The 12,766-nt window shown below is 31.5% G+C and overlaps 1 protein-coding gene across 1 annotated transcript in view; it reads left to right on the top strand.

Annotated features, from left to right (window-relative positions):
- Positions 1-412: 412 nt before the first annotated feature.
- Positions 413-12,766, top strand: part of LOC111002849 — a 31,804-nt gene continuing 19,450 nt past the window's right edge. The window contains exon 1 of the mRNA XM_022273108.2: positions 413-540. Within this exon, the coding sequence (XP_022128800.1) occupies positions 507-540 (34 nt within the window). The 5' untranslated portion in view covers positions 413-506. The remainder of the gene's footprint in view (positions 541-12,766) is intronic.

Genomic DNA, 12,766 nt, shown 5'->3' with positions numbered 1-12,766 from the left:
CTGTCTTATGTTCTTTGTTTTTGGTTTTGTGTAACTAATCTTTGCCGGACACTTTAACGAGAACAACCGCCCAACTTCACACTGTGTGCCAACTCCTATTTTCCCAATCTAGGGCCCGTTCCAGCGTTCGTAGGGTTCATCGTCTGTCTATGAGTCTGATTGAGTGACCTGTCCACCTGAAAATACAAGGACCTTAAAAATGTTGTTAAATGTTTATCGTATAAAATAAATGTTCAAAATAAGCATCCGATCTAACAAAAATAAATTCATGTAAAGAAAACACAAGATTTCCGTTCATATTCTTAAGCGCGTTATCGCAAAGTAGACAAATGGCATTTATCTCATTACGGGATCGCGATAAGAGATTCGGGACTCGGGAACCGGGAGGGGAGCCCGCAGTCCGCCACCGACCTTTCTCCGCGACGGTACCTAGTAGCGCTTGCCGTGAAACTTTTCCATTTGAGTGTACGCTTAGTGAGTGTATAATGTGAAGTGTGGTGCTCAGTATGACCGTGCTACTCGTTTTCGGACTTTTTGTTGGTGAGTTTTAATATTTAAAAATACATACATGTAGTCTGTATGTATTGTGACATAGTTTATACTACTAATTAAATTAAAAAGCAAAGAAAAATTAACGTTTCTATCGGGATTTTTTTACAACGGGCGCCAAATTAGTTATTCTAAACTTGATAAAATAATACAGCATAGCTACGATTTTATGGTATGTTGCAGTTTAATACACCCTATAAAGTAGGCTACATTATTTGAATATCTTATGTAAAATAGTTAAAACGCATTCATATGATTACCAAAAGTATTGAAAATAAATAAATTTTGGAAGTTTCATTACAGCCACAAATACTTTCTCTGTTAAGCTTTTTTGCACAATTACAATTTTTTTCTTGATAACAACATTTTTTGTCAATATTATAAAAACATTGGACGGAAAAAGAAAAATCCCCTACGTAGTACGAAATTTGTGAAATATTATTCTTCGTGGCTGAAATTCATAAGAAGCCTTTTTAAGAAATTTACGGACTCAAATGAGATTTCTATGAAATATATATAGCCTCACAAATATTTGTAAATGTAGGTAACTTAAGTATAAAATAAAAATGACTACTTAATGACCAAGCTAAAAAAGTTTATTACACAATGTCATATTGAAAAATTATTATTTAATTATCTGCCCCAGTGAACTTCGTTTCTCCTTCATGTGATTTTACAAAGCCTACCTTTAGAAGATACCAACATAGAACACCTTGGTATGCTACCCCAGAGACGTTTTCTGTAAATTTTATACATAAACCTTAGAGTTCGTCATAAGTTTTTTAATTAAAAATAAAAATTGGGGTTGATCGTAGATCGTAAAATTAAGGGGTTATTAAAATGAATTGGTGAAACTTAGAGAAAATTTTTGAAAAATTATATAATTTAAAACAAAAATAATTGTCTTTAAAATGCAAAGGAAATAAATAATAACATTAAGGGGGATGAAAAAATATATTCACACAAAATTTCACGAAAATCGGTGGAGCCACTTCGGAGGAGTTTAATTACAAATACCGTGACACGAGAATTTTATTTGTAATTTTACTTTTTACAATAGCGTATTGGTGTATTCATACAAACGTTTCATTCTTTTCGGATTCTTATTTTTCTATTCTATTTACTTGTCTATTATTATTGTAACATAATGAAACGTATTCTTTTAAGTATACTAATTAAGATACCCTTGTAGGTAATGTGTTTGCAAATATCTTAGTGACATTTAATAAAAAGGTGTACTTGATAGAATTAGTACCTATTTAAATTCATTAAAATTAATCATTTTCTTACATTGCTTAGTGATTTATTGGATCATCTGTATCTATAGTAATCACGTAGATCGCATAATAATAATCATGGTATTTTAGTAAAAACTACATTTTTAATAATAAAACCTAAGCACCTGCACAATTGGGTTTCGTACGAACGACCTCAGAGAGCCCTTACTATCAGTAAAACAGGGGCATAGTTTTCCAAGTAATAATAGCTGATATCTCTTCATGAAGTCTTTCCTGAAAATCTGATGAATAGAGAAAATTCTTAGAGTTTAGCTAAGTATTTGAAAAGTTGAGTGTGGAATTTTCCAATAGCAATTCGAAGTTACAAATTTTGAGCTCATGGCGGTACCTTTATGCTATTATTATAAATAACCCGTTGAATATTTTCGTAGAAAAACTATTTAAATTAATATAATTAAAACGTAAAATATGTTTTGTATGGACTTTATTTATTGTGTATTGAATGGGTTCGCAACACTACAGGAATGATTAAATAACGTTAATGAAATTATGTTGAACCATTTTATACTGTCCATTTAAATTATTTATAACAGATTGAATTTGAAATGTGTTTAATTAGTAAATAAACATAAACGCTTTCATAGAAATATTTTAATTTACATAGAGAAGACTGAGCCGGAATATAAATTTGTCTCGAAATATTTCATAAACATGGATGACATTGCAACAATGAGTTTCACATGCCGTTAGACCTCTTATCGTATTCCAACATTTGTCAAATTAACAGAACTTATACTTACCACATAAAAATAAAAAAGTGTATAAATTACATAAAGATTGTAACAAGTTCTACGATTACGCCTGGTGGGTTCGAGTGACTTTAAAACGTTTGTCCTGTAAAAACTAGGGAATGCTGCACTATGTTCTCATTGTTTTAAATTTTTACATACAACCCACAGGATCCCAGAATAACACGTATTAACTGGTATAAAGGCAGAAATTATAAACTCTGACAATAAATGTTTTCAAAAATAAATTTTAAACATACATGTTATCGTTACGGCTGTATTACAGTAGCGATTATCAAAAGTGTGTGTTACTGTTTCTGAATGTAACTTGATTAGCACTCTATAAATAGGTGGTATCTGTGTATGTATATACTTCTATCAAACAGTTAAGTAGGTGATATATAAGATCTGTTATACTACACGAATTAGCCGCGAATCCTGTTGTACTTTACCACTAATATCCCAGTGGTTAAGTGGTTAATAGCGTATAGCTCGAAGCCTCGAATGATTTTACAACATCTTAATATATATATTTCTTGTGTGCGTGTGTATGTGACTGAACTCCTCCTAAACGACTGGACCGATTTAGACGAAATATTTTGTGTGTGTTCAAGGGGATCTGGGAATGGTTTAGATTCACAATTTTGTCCGCTGGACAATGTTTTTTTAATTAATTTTCAATTTATTAGTTGTTGTTGATTTTGGAATGTTTTACATTGGATCCGACAGACGGCGCTACCATCGCAGTGTCAACTTTTAAATAATATTCGAATTTTAATTTTAGTCTGTCCCGAAATTTAAAAAAAGTTTTGTTATCAATGTGTTATATCGTGTGTGACCATGTGCTGGATCGTTAGATATTGTCATAACATTTGAATAATAATTTTCATCAAAATGGCTTATTAAAAATTGAAATTTTGAAATTTAAGATACATATAGTAGCTAGTATACATATATAATGTTAATTTTTCCGTACACGCTCTACGATACTCTAATTAGCATTTTAATTAACGCGAATTTATTAAGGCTGCAATGAACATGGTTTATTCTCTTAATGTTCTGGTTTTGTTATTGTTCCGTTTCTAAGAACAAAGCCGACACGGTGTAAGCACTTGTATAGAGGCAGCTACTTATTGCATTGCATTTACATAAAAACTTATTATATTTAAGAATATAGTAAGTTTCGTAGCACAGATCAGAGACAACGCAACATATTTTTTAATTATATATATATATATATCTATAGCACCATGGGCGGATCGTGCATTTATGGGGTCCTGGTCTTTCTCTCGGCCTACACCCTCTGTCTTCTTTGCCGATGAGTAGGGATGCCTACAAGTTCGAATTGATTGACGTGGAATAAGCGATACCTAGATGTTCTTATGTTCCAAATTAAACGTATTTTATTTTATTTTATTTTTATAACGGGGAACTCCGCCGTTATAGACACACACGCGAAAAATACACCGACCGTGAGTTCCTTTCGATAGACGCGCATCGCATATTACGGGTTGATTGATCTCAGGGTATTCCAACCTTATGATTTAATTTAATTAAAAAAATCGTCTACTGTTTTTCAGTGGGAACTGGGGGCCATTTGTATTCACGGGGCCCTGGAGCCCAAAAAACCCTTAAGTAGATCAGCTGCTATATAGCACCCACAGGCGAATAATAATTGTTGAATAAGAATCAAGTTTTATAACAATGATATTTTAATAACAGAGAAATCCTTTCTGGAAAATCGTTTTAGTGAGTGATATATGTGTTATACATATATGTATATGTAATTTTGCTACAGAATGTGTAGTTACGCTACTCGTTATTTAATAAGGTTGTATGTAGTTTGTGGTTTAGTTTTAGTTTCTCATATGTCTGCTTCCAAGAACATGTAACTACTTGATATTAATTGGTAAACTTGATTATCACAATGATTGATAATTTTTTATCTATTTCAGAGAGAGAATTTCTTTTTTTTTAACTGGACTGCGCTATTTTAAATGCCAGGAATATCGTTAGTATGACGTTGTTATAAAAATTAAACAGATGAAAATTCTGAAAAATGCGAGTAACACCTTTGCAAGGTTATTTTACGCCTAGTGCGCTGAATTCCACTCGTGTGGAAATTATAACGTTAAAACCTTTATACAGAAGCCTACATTGTTCAATTAGCTTGTAAATTGAATTAAAATTCTTTTATAGGGAGTATTATATAAAGTGATTTATGACATAACTAAATAATCGTTAGTAACATTTGTGTACACTACTATAAAACTTAAGGCATATAAAAGTAATAAACAAACAAATTGAATAGTCGAAAAATACGATAAATTGAAATACTTATTTAATACAGAAATATGTTTGGAGCTTCTTAAATTTTCAAGTATTCCTAAGCACTCAAAATGTCGGAAAAATAATTATTATGTTTTACTGTCTCTAATAATTTTCTTTCTTTTTACTCATTAGGGAGCAGTGTTTCCCTCATTATTTTAATTTAATGAGACGATCTAATTACGTATCAGCTCTTTGTAACTTACTTGATGCTTCTTGCTTTAGAAGAGTTTATTTTTAAAAGAAAGCAATTTGAAGGATAAAACGTGATTGTAATGATTTACTTGGCAATTTTTATTTTTTATTTAATAATTTAAATAGATAATGTGTAAAATGCAAAGTAATATAATTAAAAAAAGTATAATTTTTTGTTAACACTTATCATAATATTTTTATATATAATAAACGATATTTGATTATGTGATATGTCAAAATTGTCGTGGATTGTTAAAAAAATATATATATATTTTCTGATGTTGTTATATTATGTCGTAATCGTATTTAACTTATGATTGCCTATATTGGATAAAACAAAACCTAATCTAATCCGTGGTCAGTTACATTTTTTCCAAGCTGCGGTCATTTTGTATTAGTTCTAGTGTTTTTTTTTTCAAAATAGAATAATGATAACAAAAGGTCCATCCAAGCGTAGTTTAGTAAAAATCTCACGAAGTACTTGGAATACTTGAACTTTCGCCTTTATTACTTCGTCTGTGATTTCCGAAGAAATGGACCTAATTTTGTGATTTCACTCCGAAGAGACTGTTTTCTCTGAGGTATTAAGTTTTATCACACTTTTGACTTTAGACTTTGAGTAGTTCATGGATTAAAATTACATTACCCAGATCTATCTTGCACACGTAATTTTCCATCAGTTTATAATTTTCATCATTTATCATTAGAAGAATGATCTGAACGCAATCAACTTCTTTTGACACAGTTAGCGTTGTTTGTATAAAGACATTTCTGCTTCTGTTGCATTGATAATTTAATATCAAAATTATTGTCGTTCAACTTACTGTATTAAGTATTGTCACCGCCCGTTCGTTGCCTTTAACGAATGGGTAATGGTTGCTTTGTTAATGATCCTAAGATCCGGTTCGGCTTTGCTCAGAATACCTCGACGGGCGGCTAGTTTCACATAGTGGTGCACGGAAAACAGTTTGACGAAAGAAGAAAGTGTGGACGTCAAGGCGATAGGGGTGACATTTTAAATTCCACCTCTACGTCTGATGTTGAAAATCACACGCAAAGAGCTGATCCTGGAAAAAAAGCATTTATGTATAATATTATTTCGATATTTCCGATTTATCTAGGATGAATTTCTATTACTATATGAACCTATACGTAAGTACAGTACTCCCAAATTAATAATGCGCGTACAGATTTTCGCCAGTGGTCATATTGCCGGAAACATTGAATCGTAAGAGCCCTAAACAATGCACTTGCATTTTCCACCTTGTACGAAAGATATAGGAGTCAATATCATGTGTATCAAAAACATTTCCGGAAATACGACCACCGGTGAAGATCTGTATGCACATTATTAATTTGGAAGTACCGAGCTTACACGGAACATGAGGCTCAGAAAAGTTAGGTGATAGGCTTTTTCGAAGTTATTTTTATAGCTCGCTGGTTCAGGGCAATACTTTTACAATACTGTTACATTTTAAAGTTCGTAAGATGCGTGGACTAATTTACTATATCTAGGTCTTTCCTAGGAAAGTAATAAATCCTAGATAGAATTAAATTTCTTACATTTTTAATCCCAGTCCTGGAAAAGGTACCCGATAGCTCCTTTATACACTCACCGTTACTTATAAATGGCTTTCGAGAAATTTCTCCTCAAGACGTACTCAACTGAACTGATTCGGTAAAATATTGGAGATTGGATTTTTAATTTAATTTGGATTTATTGGTTAAGGTAGATTACATTCTAAGTATTTGACACTTACTTTGTATAATTTTTGACATTTCTGCATCTATGTCGTTGATGAGTTCTGTGGCTTAAAAATAGTTTTCTATTGTATTTAACCTGAAGATTAAATCGAACCAATTATATCTTTTTTATTTAAACTCTCGTAACTCCTTTTATGTTAATAACATTTAAAAATTATATCGCGTTAGGCCCGACGACAGACCTATGTACAGAGGCTGTTTCAGCGTAGAGGAATCAGTCACCCACATAGTCCGTGTGAAGTCGCTCCGTGAAGCCTGCGAAGTGCCCAGGAAGCTTCTGTGCTTTTGGAAGGAGTTAGGCTGGCTTAGTTAGCCAGGACTTTACGTACAACGGATCTATTGAGCGTCTAAGTGCGGAAATGGAGTATATATATTGCGTTCAATTATAAGTTAATATTTTAAGTAGCACAGTTCATGGATATCCAACCAAAAACATTTCTCAGAAAATCGAATCGATCTTTTACGCATATGTTAACCATACAGTCACTAAAGCAGTCACAACGAATGTTGATAAAACATATTATGTGATATCATCGTTTTCGTTTTGGGGTAAAGTACCATCCTTTCTTTTCTTAAGACCTCAAAAGAGGAAAAACCGCGGGTCGTCCAATTTAAGGGCACATTTATTTGGGCTGCTCTATCGATCTTTATAATACCCGCAATAAAACTAAATTGAAGAAATATAGAGGGTAGTGGAAATATACAAAGGGGAAATTAAGATTTTTGAAAGGAAAAGCATTTTATGTTTTCTACTTCTACAGTACAATAACCTACATACAAAAACTTTTTTGGTTAAAATAAATATACAATTTTAATCAATAAAACTCATCTAGACACTGCACTAAATTTACAAAACAATACATAATATAATAATAAAATAAAGTTAACATTCACAGTCACAAAGTAATTATAGCTACTATTATTTTTTCATCTTTCACCCAGCGCCCGGTTTTCCTGTTTTACTTTGCTATTACTTAACATTATGTTAGCCTAATGACAATTCTGCGAATTTTCCTCAGGTATTTTCCGCAAGACGCCGCCGGGGCCACGTTAATTCTTGAAAACTTGATGCGTTATGAATATTTTATGTATAATTCAACAAAGTACAGTACAAATATATGAATCTTGAAATTGGTTCGTGTTTAGACGATACATAAGTTGTAGTTAAATAGCGCGGACCACTATTTATAGCATCACCATATTTATTTATTATTTTTTATTTATTAATTATAATTTCATCACCTTCTATAAAATACATATTGCCCTACTGATTTCTATATAATCAGTCTTTCACAAAATTGTACTAAACTATTATTTTGCCTCTTTCTTACAAGTTGTATTCTCATTTTTATGGTAAGACTAAAAATTTATTGATACCGGCTTACTGATTAAATGCGTTATCCATCCTGGTTTCGATAGGACAACAGTTTCTACGTCGGGCGGTGACTGCTGTTACATTACTTTATCGGCACCATAATGCAGGGAATTTAAATCGAATCATTGGTATTACATGTGATGAAAAGTAACGTTTGACTCGTTACTTACTTACGTTTGGGGATAGAAATTGTGATAATATCTTGGAAAGAGAAAAATTCAACTCTGTTAGGGCATTCGAATCCGCCTTCAAAGGCTTTATTGATTCCCCTACGAATGAAAAATGTTTTGGTGGCTAAGTCAAAGATAGAATTGTCTACGTAAATTCTGCTTTTTTGCTTACTTACAAAGCACGAACTTAAAATAACCTAATAATACAAAAAGCCTTTTAATTTGAGTAAATAATTATATATAAACAATGTTGTCGGGTATTTTATGGAATATAATACTTGAATATTTTTAAGTACATAGGCCACAAAAAGGCTGTGCTACAAATCAAATGGAAAAGTGTATATTGAAAAGTACGCAAGATAAAGTCTTAAATTGTTCTTTTATATAAATGAAATGTAAGAAAGTAAACCCTTACGAATACATCATACAAAGGAAAATAAATAACAACTCACTTATCAATTCAATAAAGAAATCAAAGAATAGATAGAAACCTTGTTTTGAAGACAAATACTTATGTTTATATGGCAAGGTACTGTGAAATAATATTTTTAAACAACCGGGACTGTGTGCTCCCGATAGGTTTGTCAAATTTTGTGTTCTTGTAATTTTTTAATGGAGAAACAATACTAACTGACCTGCAATTGTCTTTTACTGGTCCATATGCAATATTAGCGTTTGCATTTGTAAAAAGTCATGATTCAATAGTATTGTCTTTTATTAACATACCTTTTACATATTTAAAGGAAACAGTTTTTAACGGATTGAAGCTATCTATTATTATAATTATTTTACATATTTTTAATTTTTCCCGACGTTTCGCGTGCTTTACAGCGTGCCTGGTCACGGTGATTGAACACAAAAGGTGTTGAAAAATTACAGCTGTATAGAAACATATATATAATATGTTATCCGTATTTATTTCCCCGGAGTAAGTAAAATTAAAATTATGTAAAATATTTAGAAGTATATACTAATACATAGCTTCAATCCAGAAGAGAATATATTTGTTTCAGTATGACTTTTAAATGGTATTATGTATTGTATGGATTGTTTACCGATGCACGCATGATGAAGTGCCGCTTATGCTGCCTGCCTACTCTGAATGTGGCCAGGCCAAAGCCTGAACTCTTACGGTTTCAGGAATATGAATCCACGCCTTCAGCTAACGTATAAATTGCTTGAATTGGGCTGCACAGCTACCATGATAATCACACGATTTTTACGTGTAATGCGTTATGAACTGTAGGCACGTGTTTCGAATTTTACTTTGGAAATATTATCGAGTTTGTACGTGAGCAGCTTATAAATACGACAAGATAACATATTTTAAGACTAACAACAGAGGGATACAAAAGTTTTTTTGCAGTTCTTGACTTGTAATGCCTGATATTTAGTAATAACTTCTATTCTACAGTTCTATCATCAGTCGTTCAAACGCAAATGAAAAGAACACGTATCGTTTGGGGTAACTATCATTGGTTGCTAATTATAATAACTTAGAACACCCCATACTTTCATTCCGTTCTGGTTGACAATTTTCATTGTAGAAAACGATTCTAATTCCAAACAGAGGTTTCATACAAGCGTGAACAATAGACGACCTACAGCTTAAACCATGAGGTGCAGGATTGGAGCAGGAATCTACAAATTTAGTATCTTCAGCGAGTACTAAAGACTTCCTTTAAATTTAATAGTAGGTACTTGCGAATATAATACTATGATGTGTGATCGTCACTATGGATGAGACATTACCGAAAGCATCAAATTATGTCTGTATCTTACAAGCACTCATTAAAGTATCCATAATGAATTTGTGAATGTCATGAAAGTGGTTGAAGCAAGAAATATCTGAAACGAAGCTTCGTGGTTAGCTTACGCCTACGGAAAAGTCGTGCATGTATAAATAATTAACCAACATTAAATGTGATGTTATATTACTTTCAAAGATAGTCAAAATTATATTTAGCTTATAATTAGTCCAGGCCTACAATTTACTGAAAGTATTTATAATTTCGATTTTTAATATAATAATTGAATTGGATAGACGAGACTTAGCTATACAGAAAATCAAATCAAAAACTGATAAATGTTTGATACCCAATGAATTGCTTATAATACACATTAAAATACATATAAGACAAGTGTTCACAAAGATGTATATTAATTAATTTATTTATTTGTAACAAGATAAATCTATACAATAAAAAAGTTTAAAATAAACACATTGGTTGTATCCACAAAAGGCTTCACTAATAAAAATATGATACAGAGCAAAGCAAAACAAAACAAAACATGACAACACATAATTTATAAATCCGGACAACGACAAATATAGTAGCTATGATAGAGAAGAAGGATACAAGTATTATGACATTAACAATTGTTTTAAATTATTTTAAAATGAAGCAGTAGAGGAGTGTAAAAATGTGTCAATGTTTTTGACAGAATCTAAAGCAGAACACATTCTGTGTAGAGGCTCGCGGAACCCAATGTCGGTTCTGGTAGTCGGAAGGTTAAAAGTTATGTGTGAGCGTAGAGACCTGGCTGAAACATTAAATGTTATGAGTTAAAGAAGATCTGATCAAGTTATTTTATAAACGCATATAATATATGATGTAAGAAAGCATGATATTAATTCCAAGTGCTGTAGAACATTCTCCTCCTCAGCATAATGCTGAGCCAACTACAGCCACAGCACACACGCATTACACATTTGAAACAAACCCAATTTATTTTCTCATTAATGTTATTATTATTATTTTCTTTTTATTGCTATTGATATAATATATATATTTTTTTATTATTGTTATTTTGTGTGTGTGTGTTTTGTTTGTAAAAAATGTTATGTCTGTTTGTCATATAAGAATAGTTAGGAACGTTCTAATTTCAAAAGCAAAATTTCGTGTCATGATTTTTATTTATGTGAAAAACAAATGCCAGAGAGAAAGATTAAAAGTTATGCAATATTCATAAAAAATAGATCAACGTAGCATAGAAATGAGTAGGAACACGTTTTCTTGGTTTTAACGTAATTGCTATACTAGGTCAAGAAACAGGTCAAAAGCTAAGTGACCCGTCCTTACTTCATCTAAACGAGTTTAAAACTCACAAAATAGAAAAGTCCTATTCCAAGACAAATTCCTTTTTAATTAACGACTGCTCCTTTGAGTTGCGTCTTGTATGAAGGGGTATTAATGTTTAAGGTCGGATATATTTTGATTAATTAATTTATCCAGATATCGGTTATGTAAAAAACTAATTAAGGATAATATAATTGTTTTGACCTTTAAAATAACAACTTAATACAAATTTGTTACACTCACAAAAAATAATGTGTAAGCATGCAGTAAAAAATCTATGCGACCTCATTTGTGAACAAAACTATTTGAATAAAAACTATTTGTGTTCTTTTTTCAAAAATTCCCCACATTCATATTTGCAGAATAAAAACCGCGGTTTGGTGTATCCAAGTTTTTAATTATTACGCTGTCTGCATTTTATTCGAGTTTTAACAACTATCTTAATATGTTTTTTATGCAAACACAAGTGCTGGTGATGAAAGGAATTTTAAATTTTTACCTAGTCGCGAAATATTTTTTGATATTCGCGAACACTATGAAGGAGGCTTGTTGTTGATGTCGTTATTTAGCAATGTAATATGTTAGTCTTTAAATGTGTTAAAGTTATGTCTTTTATTATTATTTGCAGATTAAACTATATGAAAAAGATGAAATAAATAGTTGCTGTACTAAGCATTACACAGATAAGATTTTCAAGCATCTAACGTCCATTGAATGATCTGCAAAGTAAACATTACAATTTTTCTTGAGAAAAACAAAGAGAAAATAATTTAAAAAATTCTAAGAACACCTAACAGATTAAAACGTCTTCTTTTCTCCCTTTGTATGGTGAAATCTACGACTATTCTTTGTTGGCGTCGACTCCTATTTTCTGAAAGTTAGACTTATTTTTGAAATTGTATCCTTTTGTTCGTTAAAATAATGTTGAGGTGAGCTTTTCTGAGCTCAAATGATGTAACCACCTGCGGCTATGTATAATAACCAAAAACAAAGTGAAAACATTAAATATATATTAAAAGATTTATGTATTTGATACTTAATGAAAACCAACAAACATATAGAGTGAAATGAACGTCATATTTTTTTTGTCTAAAAAACTAATTGTGTTGGCCTAGTGGCTAGAGCAAGTGACACGCATCTCTGAGGTCGTAGGTTCGATTTCCGATTTAATTTTTTCTATGTTTATATAATATATGAAGTCTTGAGTTTTATAAAAAAATTGTGAGATGCCTCCAGGCTCATCTGATGTTAAGTAATATCGCCACGATGGCTCGTGAGA

Source organism: Pieris rapae, chromosome 8, assembly GCF_905147795.1.
Source record: "Pieris rapae chromosome 8, ilPieRapa1.1, whole genome shotgun sequence".
NCBI classification, from domain to species: domain Eukaryota; kingdom Metazoa; phylum Arthropoda; class Insecta; order Lepidoptera; family Pieridae; genus Pieris; species Pieris rapae.
The sequence above is the reverse complement of the archived record's forward strand: the minus strand, read 5'-3'. Positions and strand labels throughout refer to the sequence as shown.